The following is a 13,228-nucleotide window of genomic DNA, read 5'->3' on the forward strand; positions in this document are numbered from 1 at the left end:
GGGGGGGCGGGGGGGATGCAGAGAGAAGGCTTTTAGAGGAAGGCCTTCTCTTCTGGGGGGGGCGCTGGGGGGGTCTGTAGGATAACACTTTATTCTCTCTACCCACGAGTGGCGTGGCGTGGCGTGGCGTGGGGGGAGTAAGGCCCAGCAGAAAAGAGGGCAGAGTTACCTGAAACCCCCCCTCTCCAGCTCTCTCTCTCTTCTCCACTGGATCAAGCCCCGCCCCTCCGGAAGCTGCAAAAACGGAAACGCCTACACTCTGCCAGTTTGGATACGCTGCGTCCCTGGCCGTCCACTCCGAGGCTTCCGGTCCAACCCGGAACGGGTTTCCGGCCGACTTCCGGCACCAAGTATACAGCCGCTAAATACACCAACGCCTTAGAACAACAGCGCCTTAGATTTCGCCAACTTTTACCGGAAGCTGAGGCGGTGTGTCACTCCCTCCTTTTTCTATCTCCGTGGCGCCGACAGCCGGAGAGCGCAGGAAAACTACAACTTCCGGCCTAGCGAGGGAGTCGCCCTGGTCTGTGCATGCTGCGATTACGCCCCAAAGCATGCTGGTCGATGTAGTGTGAAGGTGGCCGGCGAAATGCATGTCGCCCGGGCCGCCGATAAAAGCGATGTGACGAGGTCGCAGTGGCGGCTCTAGCAATCTATCCTGGGGAAGGTGAACTACGTCCGCTCACACCCCAGGGCTTTTAATCTCCTGAAGAGATTTTCATGTTCTGAAAATATGGGGAATTGTACCCGCTGTTTGTCTAGTTTAAGCGCCATTCGATTCAATGGGTCTACTCTAAGTAGGGGTAATACTGGATGCAGCCCTATAAAGACTTCCCCAACCTGGTGCTCTCCAGATGTGTTGGACTTCAGCTCCCATCCCCAGCCAGTATGACCAATGGTTGGGAATGCTGGGAGTTGGGGTCCAAAACATCTGGAGGGCACCAGGTTGGGGGAGGCTGCCATAAAGGCATCCATCCTGCTGATTTATTAAGGATGGGGGGCGGGTGTTAACTGGTTTTAAAGTACAATTATGATTCTTTGCTTTTTCCAGGACAGGGCATTATGCAATTAATCACTGATTCATCTTTTTACATTTATACTCCTGCAACCTTCAGCACAAACATTCTCGGGACAGCTAACAAAAGAGATAAAAATGATGCAATCAGTCGCTCCACTGGTACAGAACACAAGCACCAAGTTTTTGTTTGATTCCTGAACTGTATCCAGAAACCACGAGCAAGAATATTTACGTGTGGTTACTTCAGAAGTAAGAACCACCATGTGCAATGAAGTTGATGCCTAGATGAATGTGTCTCCAAACTGCAGCCTGCAATGCTTAACTAGGGCCACAAGCCTGTGCACTCTTACTTAGGAGTAAGCCCCACTGAACCCAAAAGGGACTTGCCTTTGTGGCAAAAACACAGCAGTGATCTGAAGCTGCTACACAGTCTCAGCTTTTCCACTTCCACTCTACTGAGGGAGACAGAATCAAATATACAAATAATATCATTCTCAGAGTATACTGCTTTATTATATTATTACATTTATATCCCTTTTTTCCTCTGCAAGGAACCCAAGGTGGCTTACATCGTCCACTTCCTCTCCATTTTATCCCCACAACAACCCTGTGAGGTAGATGAGGCCGAGAGTCCATGACTAGCCCAAAGTCACCCAGTGACCTTCAGGGCCTGAGTGGGACTAGCACCTGGATCTCATGAGTCCCAGTCCAACACTCTAACCACTACACCCTACTGTAGCCCAAACTGCACCACCCACATGAGGGAGGTAGAGGGATGTTGATAGGTGAGGCAACTGAAAAATAAATCTTTAGAACCTCCTTCTAGGGCAGGAAAGAACCTCAGAAACAGCCCAATGAGGACGGTGCTCACTGACTACAGAACGCTAACTATTGAAAAGGGAAGAAACAGAACAAGTATGGAAGATTCTGGAAAAGGGTTGGCTGGCACCCCGAAAACGACCACTCCATACTACAACATTTTGTTGCAAGTCCCACTTGTCCCAACTAAATTTGATTCCCATCAAACAGTATTTCAGAAGTGCTGTTCTGTTTAAAATTTTAATGTTTAAAAAACAGGTATCGGGGGAAAAAATGGCTCTTTCAAGAGTTGCAGCAGCAGGAACAATTTCTAGAAGGGTAAGCCGTATTTCTTGCCACAAAAGCAATGAAGTGTTGTGGCACCTTAAAGGCTAATAAATTTATTAAGGCATAAGGTTTCATAGACTCCCAATGAGCAACTGGAATTAAAAATTAAAAAAAATCATTTTAACTTCAGGTTGCATAAAACTTACTGCTGTAAGAATCACAATTTGCATACAGTGTGCTTATACATTTGGAAGCATTTGAAAAACAGCATTAGTGTCGCTGCAGGTATGAATTAACTGGAACATGAGCATTTCTGTCTGGCGGTAACCACTGCAAATTTAATGAGCTCCAGTTGCAAAGTCAAGGGCAATCCTTGGCTGCCAAGTGAAAACAAAAAGCTTTCATTTTCTCTTCCATTATCACTTTGCAAAGTTGTATAAACTTAGGGCCAAGTAAATCAGTGACCAAAAAACACATTCCTTGCATTCTACTGCTGTTTTCACATATTTCTCCTTGGACCAGGAGTTCTGATTTCATTATAGTGATGCATCAGTGTGTAATGAGCCTCTAGAGCAGCGGTTCTCAACCTGTGGGTCGCGACCCCTTTGGGGGTCGAACGACCCTTTCACAGGGGTCGCCTTAGACCATCACTACGACAACTTGGAAGGGCTCAGCTGGGTGGATTACAGCGAGCCCGGCGGCTCCGACGGGGCGCGCCGCGCGTCTCGCCAGCGCGACGCTTACGATACGCTCAGCTCCGACGGTGAGTGGAGGAGGCGTCGAGCCGACGGCGAGCTGCCGCCCCCGAGGGGGCTTTTCTGCCCGCCCCCGCCGGCTTCTCTCTCCCTCGCCACCCCGCTCCCGTCTCGCCTCGCTCTCATCTCTTCGCTACACAAAGGCGTCGCTGTTGTGTCCCGCTGCTCCGCGGTGAGCTCGGAGGGGCGCCAGGCACTGGACGGGACCGGCGGGGTTTCGTGGCAGGCTTCGTGGGCAGGCTCAGGGCTTGCCTCCGACCATGTGAAGAGTTCCGGAGACGGGCCTATCCAGGAGGCGAGAGAGGATAGGGATGGAGATGAGGAGGCCGGTCTTGAGCCAACCCTTCGAGGTTAACCGTCAAAAGAAGCCCAAAATCTTTAGGTAAAATCCAACTAAAGCCCTACTTAAGGTAGACGCGTTGAAATGAATGGGACAGACGTTCATAGAATAGTAGGGTAGGAAGGGTCCTATAAGGCCATCGAGTCCAACCCCAAGGTAGTCATGACGGTTTTAAGTCCCGTTCATTTTAATGGGTCTCCTCTAAGAAGGGCTTTAGTTGGATTTTATCCAGAGTTGCCCAATTGCCCAGCTGTGGATTTTGAAGTTATTGCCTGGCTTCCCGCCCCCGTCTTGGCCTTTTACGTAAAGAGAGGAACGGTGTCTCTGAGTGTGTGCAGAGTTGCAGCTGTGAGAAGATGCAGAGTAGGCCTCTTGAGCATGTGCAAAGGTCTTGGGCATGTGCAAAATGGCCCTGATGGAAGGGAACACTGGAGAGGAAGTCAAATGGGGTGAGTGGGCTATGGGTGTCATTAAGGCTGCAATTAAATGTGTGCTTATGTGGGAGTAAGCTTACTTGAGAGTAAGCCCCTATTGAACTGACAGCGGGGCTCACTTCCTGGGCAGGACCAAGGTATTTGGGTGCCTGAAGCAGAAAATCCAAACATAATTCTTCCTGCTACCAAATTCATGCTAACATGCGACCTGACCCAAGACATGCTCCTGCACAAGCCCCATTGAAAGTGCAAGTGCTTTCAGTGTGGGGCAAACACAGGGGAACGCCCTGGTGGGTTGTGCGCCAGAGATCAGACCATCTGCCTCCAACTGCTGTGTGTGTTTTAGTTTATAAAGTTTTATAGTAACTTTCAGTTTTTTAAGAGAGCAATGACACAAAGCAAATGACAAGATGTGGGGTGAGGGAGTAAGGGAGAAGGAAAAGGAAAAGACAGGGAGAACATAAAGATGCAGAGGGATAAAATCATACCATCAGAGTTGGAATGAACTCTGGTCCAGGGATGGGGAGCTGTTCTGGCCCCAGGGGCCGGATTGCCTCCTGGGACAACCTCTGGGGGCAGGATGATGTTGGGGCGGGCTCGCTCTCTCCTGAAGCCCCACCTCCTTTCTCCAAAGCCCCCACTCCTGACATCTTTAACTGCTCAGAGATATTTTTTAAAAATATGATAAGCGATAAATAAATCTATGAAATAAATAATAAAGAAACAATCAAAGTCTCTTTTTCCATGTGTTGAGAATATGATGAGGTGCTTAGCCTTCCCCAATCTGGTGCCTTCCCAATGTGTTGCACAGCATCTCCCATCATCCCCAGCCAGCTTGGCCAACTGAACAGGCTGGGGATGCTAGGAGTTGTTGTTCAGCACATCAGGAAGGCAGCAGGTTGGGGAAAGTGGCCTAGATAGAAGGTGAGTCTCTTTCACCACAGAGGATGTCTTTCATTCTGCCGAGATCCCTAATCAAGCGGGAAGATACCTAATCAAAGAGGAGGCTCCTGGACTTCCTGACCCAAGTGTCTTATTTTCTGACCATCTTGAATTCCACCAGCTGAGTTCATGCCTGATCTGATGGGTTATGTAAGTTGTAGATGCTGTGTGCTCCTCTCCAGTCCAATACTCCAGTCCCAATTTGGGGCTGTTATATTAAGACTGTTACCCATGCTACACCATACTTCAAGACAAAATTTCATTTATTTGTAATTAGAAATAAATATTTCACAATATATAATTACATATTGGCTTTGTGATTAATCACTATGCTTTAATTATGTTCAATTTGTAACAATGAAAATACATCCTGCATATCAGATATTTACATTACGATTCATAACAGTAGCAAAATTACAGTTATGAAGTAGCAACGAAAATAATGTTATGGTTGGGGGTCACCACAACATGAGGAACTGTATTAAAAGGTCGCGGCATTAGGAAGGTTGAGAACCACTGCTCTAGAGCAACTGATACCCATCTTTCTCCCAGAGAAAGATGTCCTTCAGGGGTAAACAGCCTGGTGTCCTCCAGACATTTTGGACTACTACTCCCATCAGCCACAGCCAGCATGGCCAATGGCTGGGAATGATGGGAGGTGTAGTCCAAAAACATCTAGAGGCACCAGGTTGCCTACATCTAAGACAGCAATAGCCAGCTTGTTTGTTAACCATAGGTTGTAGCTGTAATAATTTATGGTTAGCAGTAAGCAGAGACGTCCAAAAGATATCCGTACCCCTCTCTGTAACACTAAATCAGCTACTTGGGGCTTCTCGGGGGGGGGGGGCACTGGGGAGCCTGTGACCCTCCAGATGTTGATGGGACTACAAATTCCCCAGGCCAATCTGAGGGAGTCCTAAATCCCACTAGGAACCATAGTCATCATAATCATGGTTTCTGGATTCTCAGCTTCATAATGAGGCCATTGTTCAGTGACAGCACACATCCTGTGTGTGCATAAAGTCTCAGGTGCAATCCACTTGAAAGGTAGAAGGGGTGGGAAAGACTTCTTAATGCGAGCCAGGTCTTCAGCTCCAGAATCTGTATTCAGAAGCAGAGAGCTACTGCCGCTCAGTGACAACAATGTTGGGCTAGGTGGATTGAATCAATTCAGCTTCTTATGTTGAAAGAACCTTTGCAGATCTACTACAGGATGTTGTAGAGGATACCGGGATATGGCCTAAGATTCACTCAGTTCCCAAGGCAGTGGCCAGATCTTGTAGTCCTCAGTGTCACCTTGAATGTACCCTAGAACATGCTACCCAATGAACTGAGCGAGCACCTAGAATATACCCAACACATCAGCAGTGATAGACAAGTTGTCTTTTGGGAAGCTTGTCTGCCATTACTAATCATCTTATTAAAGACTCTCTGACAACCTTCTAGAAGCCCCGGGATTCCTATGATACAAAATGGTGGGGAATATACTTCTGTCACTTTTCTAAACCTGAAACAGGGTTTAGTGAATTCCCGAGCAACTGATATATTAAAATTCGACATAAAGAGATGAAGGAAACTAGGACACCATGCACACAGAGAAACATCACACAGATTTACTTGCATACAATTTAATGTTTGTTAAAAGTAACTAGTCATATACAGCTATCACAAGCAGTTTTTCATTCAGTATTGCCAAAAAGAAAAGAAAAAGGAAAGAAAAGCCCTCTGCAATAGAAGTAGGCACATCTTGTTTGTAAGAGAAGGTGGTCATCCATTTCTTAAGCTATACAATGGTAAAATCAATTGACAAAGTAAATCTCTCAAAGCTTGTACTGAAACACTTAAAATGTCATATACAAAAGTTGGTCGTTGAAAATATTGCACCATAAAGATGGACTTCTACCTTCTTACCAGTGTTAAGTCACATTGCACGTGGACAGTTTTATCCCCACCCACTCCCCAATCGATTATGAATTGCAATAAAAACAGATCCACTTGAAGGGCTTTACCAAAGGAACAAACTTGGAGAAACGCTATTTAAAAAAAGGTTCTTAGCCAGTTACACAATGCTCCCTATGACTACTTTCTGAAGATGGTATTAAGTAAGCCCTTTTTCTTCACAGTTCCAGAGCTGTCTCTCATCAAGCCGCTCCTCTATTTGTGTGACCTTCTACTGCCATTTCCTAATGGAACACTAAGAAAAATAGTAATAATAATAAAAAGAAATTATTTCACCATCAATATTTGACTGTTGAAAGGTTATGAAAAGTGATGTTTTTTGCTTGAATAATACACATTGGACAGCCCCAGCTATGGAAAGAATGTATTAAAAATGGCCAAAGGCTATTTTGAAAAATAAAAATAAAACTGACCATTTAAGAATAGGCAATTGTACCTTTCTGTTATGTAATTTAACCTCCATATCCCAAGATAAAAGTTAAAGCCTGGTAGCTTTTGAACAAACATGTATATATGTAAAAATTAAAGTTTGTTGCACCATGTAACTTTCCAGTGCAAAGACACTGGATGTGATCCAAGAGATGTTGCTGCCAGACACCTTCCATCCATTTCAGTGAGACTTGTATAGGAGTCACACCAAAACTGCAGTCCTAATGCAAGCAAAACTTAGGAGTAAAGCCACACTGAACTCAGTGTGATTTACTTCAGTGTAAACATGCATACAGTTGGGTTGCATGTCCCACTGGAATAGACAGACAATGTGCAGCAGTGGTGTTTATGGCTTATGCCCACTATTGTTTGATGTTTCCCAAAGCCAGAGTTTGTGGGTTACTAAACACATCCTAGGAGGCTATGCAGCAATTAAAAAAAAGGGGGGGGGGAATAGTGTGCGTTCATGCCATTTGCCAAGTGCAATATTAACAATTTCAAGATTAACACAGCATAACTAAAAAAAAATCACAATTATTGAATCGGTGCAGCAGAACTAGACATAAAAGTATGTTTATTTTTTGTAAATTAAAAAGGCAGGACAATTATGTGTTCCCCCAAGACAACCTCTCTCTTATGGTATTACAGTAGTACTACATACCCAATGGTTCCTTTTAAACTCCCCTGCCCCCTGCCCACCCCCTCTCTATACACATATTCTTTTTGGAGTACACATTAAGGACTTCTACTCAGGTTCCATTCTAAAGACTTAGTTGCATTCTGGAAAGTAATGTCATTGTTTCAAGAAGTGTGAAAATGTAACATGGGAAGACCACTATATATCTCTTGAAAACCAGCGCATGGCAAGATTCCAGCAGTGACTATGGAGTTTATGGGTCTTTGAAGACAGCACAAAATTTAAGGTCTAGCATCTACCTAATTAAAATACCAACAGACAACAGTACAAGCCCTGAATTCATGCAGCAGATGCAGGCATAAACTGCTGCATGTTTCTTCTAATTCAGTGCATCCTTAGCTGCAAGTATCAACTTGCTCAGCAGATACAGATTATTGTATGTCTATTTAAATAAGAGAATTACTTCCTCGGTTGTTCTTAATTTACTGCTGGCACAATCCAGTGGGAACCTCTCCTACCCACAGATTCCCACTGAAATGAAGGATTAAGAGATCTCTGTGTTTTCTGGCATCTGCACATGCTATAGGTCCTATACATATACAACACTTACCATGGTGTTTTTTTTCCTTAACCACATGAATACCTAAATCATAGTTAAGGGTTGGCTACAAACAAGGGTATGAAACCTTTGTTTGCAATGAGTTTGCATTAACCACGGTTAAAGTGTTACATCTGCAAGCAAACCATGGGTAAGGCAGTTTCCCCTGCCTCTCTGCTTGCAAGGTAAAAATAAGGTCTTGGTGCCTCCCTAAATGTGCTTTATGGGGGGCAGGGCTTAAGCTTGGCAAGTTACCCCCATAGCTTCACTGTGGTCTCGGTGGCACAGAACAGATAAGTCAGAATTCTGGAGAATCTGATTTATCATGAACGAGGTATGCTAGTACCTACAGCCCATTTGGTCCTCACTTCTAGCACAGTGGGTAAACAAAACAGGAAAGGTCTGTGTAGTGTGTTGTCTGAACTGGAGCTCCAGATTTGTTCCAAAACAAGCCAGGAATTATAAACTGAGAACATACCCTGGTTCACGAATCTGGGCTTGTTTTGGAGCAACAAGCTTGAATATCCAGCTCAGATGTCACACAGCAGTTGTGTTAGCAGGTAAATGGAAGTGAACAGGGTACATACACTAGCACCCAGCTCATTCACAATAAGCCAGAATTTTGTCACTCTGTGCAAACATGGCCTGCATGTTTGGGATCTTAATCAGAATTAAGGCATCAATCCAGGGTTAATGCTAACCATGGCTAGGTTTTGTGTCTGCACTGGGAAAGAATGACTGGAAACATATACTATTTCCACCTACATATACTTCTCTGTTTTTAATTTAGTCTAAATCAAGGATTATTTGGAGTAAACCTGTCTAATAAAAAAATTCTAAGATTTTTGGAGGAGCATTATGTCAACATTTGCAATAAACTACCAAAGGCAAGCTTGGTTTCTAGCAGCCAAACCTGCTCACTCATTTTTAACCAATGGATTTTTGTACATTCGAAAACTAAACCAAAGCTACTTGAATGATCCATTACTTTTAGAAATCTTAATTCCGTATAAAAAAGTGGTATAAAAAAGTGATTATGCAACACAGGCAAGATCCAAATCACCCATTACCAGACGAATTATTCTGCCAAAAAATCTGTATATGAACACCATATGAAAACAGGAGACACTGAATTCTCAGTGCAAGATTCCAAGAACTGCATGAACCAATCTTTTGGGGCTGTCCTATTAGCCACATGCTCATTGGGGTCAGGCACAGGATCCATATCCTGTATAGTAACATGCAAGAAGCTGCTTACTAACTACTAGTGTGACACATGGGCCAGTAAATCTGCATAGTTGTAAACCTAACAAGTATATTCTCGTCTTCATAGATCGGTTGGTGCCTGAGGCGAGAAAGCCTCTCTCTCTTACTAATCCTCAACCAAAACCCACAACCAGGATCCAAACATCTGTTTAGGGTCATGGAAGGGGCTTGCCCTCAGACAATAGGATTTTTCACTGCCCCCTACCCCATCCTTGAACAGCAGGCCCTCCCCCATGCCACAGCATGAACTGCTTCTGAAACTCACCACGTGCAGTGGCTGTTTGAGGAAAGTCATGCCTAAAGCCTCTGGGTGGGCTCACAGAACAAGTTCCAAGGTTCTTTAGATCTTGGCTCATTTCTTCATTCTTTTCATCGTACTGAACCCAACACTGCTTCCACTGACTATAGCTGGCCTTGCAGTTTTCACTCCTGTCCTGTCCCTTATGAGAATTCAAACGTGAGGATTTTGATTCTGGATTTGCCACAACACATTACAATTGGTAAAAAGCCAGATCGGGCCTGCGTTAGCCTCTACCACCCAAAGTGCATCGCTGGCTGCCAGAAATGTGGGACAAGTGCCAGACGTTTGAAGTGCTGTTTGACAAGGAGAACATTTATACTGATAGAGCAGGGTGCAAGTGAAGACTGGGATCCAAAAAGTCACCTTCATGAAACCGTAATCTAACAAGTGACCACTTGTACTGTAACATGAATATATAATCAGCAATATAAGGACAACCTACAAAAAGGTCCTTATGGTTAATACTCCACAAAGCCCCAATGTGTACACAATGAAAAATAAACCCTGCTCAAAAAGGCTGTCATTTCTTCTACCTGTATCATACCCGGTAGACTGTCTAATCATCATTTGCTTCATTACATTAAGAGGTCTAGACTGCTTTTAAATGTATGTTCAATTCCTGTGCAAATTGCAACGTGGCTAGTCTTCTCAGCGCCAAAGTTAACTGTAACTTGATTATAATTGGAAGCATTTGACTATGATTTTCTTTTCTTTTTTTAGGCATGCTTATTGCTGTAAAAAAAACAATAATAAGCCAATCTTACAAATCATTGTGCAAGTATTTTAATAAGATTTGCACACATCTCAAAAAATTCTATCGTGTGGCTCCCTGTTCTCGGGGTTAACTCAGTGGCGGAAGAGTCAAAGGAAGAGGTCACCGATGAGGTAAGAGACACATCAGAGGATTTCCCTTGAGCGTCACTGTCCAAATCCTTCTGACAAGATCTGTAGTTCGTCACAGAGCCTGACCTCTGGGGAGTGGTAGTCCCCGATTTCCCTTCAGTAATTTCATCTAATGCAAGAAAAGAGAACAAGTGAAAGGCCTGCCGGCACAACTATGTAAAGGAAGATAAGGCAAATAAACTAAGAACAGGTGGATCATTATGGTAATAACATATAACTGAGCCAATCTGGTTCAGTGGATCAAGTGTGACATTTTGGCCTGGATGTAATCCTATTAACTCACTGGGTGGTCTAACTCATTAGAATTGTTTGCTAGAGTAGACCATAGTTCATCTAGGCTAGCATTCCGTTTCCACAAGTGCCAAGCCAGGTAGCTCACAAGCAGATTGCAATGGCATTGGCCACCCCATTTGTTTCTAGTACCTGGTACTTAGAAGCACATGGCTTATAAACATGGAGTCTCCATACAGCTATCATAGCTAGCTACTGATACGTATTCTCCATAAAAGCCATGGCCAGTATCCATTACCACCTGTGGTGATAGTGAATTCTGTTTACATTTTCCATTATATTTTAATTTGTGTGACATTTTCTGTATTTTATTATTGCTAGCCGCCTTGAGCACTATTTTTAGTGGAAAGTAAGATATAAATAAAATGTATTTCCTTTCATCTCTCTTGAACCTGCTGCAATAACGTTCCATACTATCTTAAGCAACACATCTTTACAGCCTCAGATCCCACATCTGTAAAACTGGCATAACAATGACAAATTTGAGGGTAGGATAAAATATAGTAAGAATTAGAAAGCACTCTGCCTGACTAAGGGCCAAAGCACACATGTAACTGTGGAATAAAGTAGTTTTTTTCTTTTTTTTATTCTAGAGTAAGCGCAGGGGGTCCAGATCAAGACCCTAACATGGGGGATAAGGCAGTTAATCCTTCCCATCTGCTGTGCTTCCAACCTGATACACACAGACACCATGCCTGCAATACCTATTGCCTAAGAGTGATCCCTTTGCTTTAATAAATCTGTCAGGGTGGACACTGAGCCCATAGAATCCCAGAGTAGTTCTGATTCAGAGGAAGAGCAGTCGCTCCTGGGAGAGGAGCGCGCCCCTTTTTCCCAGGGCCTGCAGCTGACAGCGATTCCTCCCACCCACATTCCTAGATTAGAAAGCAGTCCAGGGAGTGACCCAGCACCGATAGCGGACTGGTTGGATGCGCGGCGCAGACGCAGAGAGCGGCGCCAAATGGAGAGCGCAGAAAGGAGGCATAGCGCCCGGTTGGCGCTCAAAGAACGGTTGCACCCAAAGGATCCAAGGGAAAAGGGGAGGGATTCTCCCTAGTCCTTATATTCAGGGGTCTGCCAGTAATTGCCTTTCAAACGGGGACCAACTGTTCCAACTTAGCGCATAGGGATGCTGCTGCTCAGATCTAGTTGCTACCTGTAGAGTTGTAAGTTGTAAAAGAAGAATAAAGCTTTGAAAAGAATCCCTTTGTCTGCGTCTGGACTTGGCTACTGGATTAGACTGAGAGAGCCCTCCAAGGAGCCCTTGACAAAATCACTATTTGGCAATATAAATTGAGGCGTGGGACCCCCAATCTAGATAGGGACAACAGCATGTGGGTAGAAGGGTTAATGCTCCCTCTACCATGCGAGGATCTTGATCCCTGCACTTATTCTAGAACAGAACAGAAGACAACATAGCTGCTAGCTACGTCTTTAAAGCAATGTGTACTTTCAGTCTGTAAGATTGCCTGAAAATAATAACATACCATCAATGCTACGAAAATCAAGTAGGTAAGTCCTACTGTCGACCTGGTATAACTGCAGGCTCATTTTGGAATATGTGCCAGTCACTGGATTCTTCCTTCGAACACGCAAGTAGTATGGATTTACAACCTAGGAAGCAGACCTGAAAGTTAATTTCCACCCCAATTTTTTTTTTATCAAGGAACACCAAAAGACATATTTTCTAAATCTATTTATGTGATTTCCATTTTAAAATACTGCCTACAGAAGAAAAAAAAACACTTGAGCAATCTCACCTTCCACTCATAATCCAACTGTTTGATTGCTCGACAAACTTCTGCCATTATGTCATTTGGCCGACTTTGACTCCGGATTCCCAAATGCCACTTAGCTCTTCTGACCCCCTGATGTTTGGACTTCTGTGGGTTTAGCTCATCAAGTGTATGGCGTGGCCTTGGTACTTCAGCAACTAAAAATGGCACTCTTTCGGGGTGGGGACGGGAGAAGTGATCATCAAGAAAGGAATCTGGTGGGCTTGTAGCCAAGTAGAAGTCCTTAGCTTCATTCATTATTCTTCTGTTATCTATAATTAGGTGATAGGCAACTGCTAACGGATCCTGGTGATTTCGGTTATACAAGCAGCTTAGCACTTCCTCCTCTGTGCATTCAAACTTATCACAGACCTCCTTTAAGGCTTCATCATCAATCATCGTCGAACTGTAAGATGGGTCTTCAGGAAAGAGATACTTGGGGAGGTCTTGCTTAAACCATTCATGTTCCCTAGATGCAAGACAATCTAGTCATT

General features: G+C 44.2%; 2 protein-coding genes across 7 annotated transcripts in view; both read right to left on the minus strand.

Annotated features, from left to right (window-relative positions):
- Positions 1–209, minus strand: part of TTC33 (tetratricopeptide repeat domain 33) — a 65,597-nt gene extending 65,388 nt beyond the window's left edge. For all 6 annotated transcript variants that reach the window (XM_084833137.1, XM_084833138.1, XM_084833136.1 and 3 more), the window contains exon 1: positions 170–209. The gene's annotated coding sequence lies outside the window, so the exon portion shown is untranslated. The remainder of the gene's footprint in view (positions 1–169) is intronic.
- Positions 210–6,190: 5,981 nt separating this feature from the next.
- Positions 6,191–13,228, minus strand: part of PRKAA1 (protein kinase AMP-activated catalytic subunit alpha 1) — a 36,232-nt gene continuing 29,194 nt past the window's right edge. The window contains exons 7-9 of the mRNA XM_084833103.1: positions 12,720–13,203; positions 12,447–12,573; positions 6,191–10,777 (exon numbers count right to left, since the gene is read on the minus strand). Coding sequence (XP_084689229.1) covers positions 10,533–10,777; positions 12,447–12,573; positions 12,720–13,203 — 856 coding nt within the window. The 3' untranslated portion in view covers positions 6,191–10,532. The remainder of the gene's footprint in view (positions 10,778–12,446; positions 12,574–12,719; positions 13,204–13,228) is intronic.

This window comes from Heloderma suspectum, chromosome 2 (genome assembly GCF_057233095.1).
Source record: "Heloderma suspectum isolate Gila_16-S chromosome 2, 16-S_ref, whole genome shotgun sequence".
In the NCBI taxonomy this organism is placed as follows: Eukaryota; Metazoa; Chordata; class Lepidosauria; order Squamata; family Helodermatidae; genus Heloderma; species Heloderma suspectum.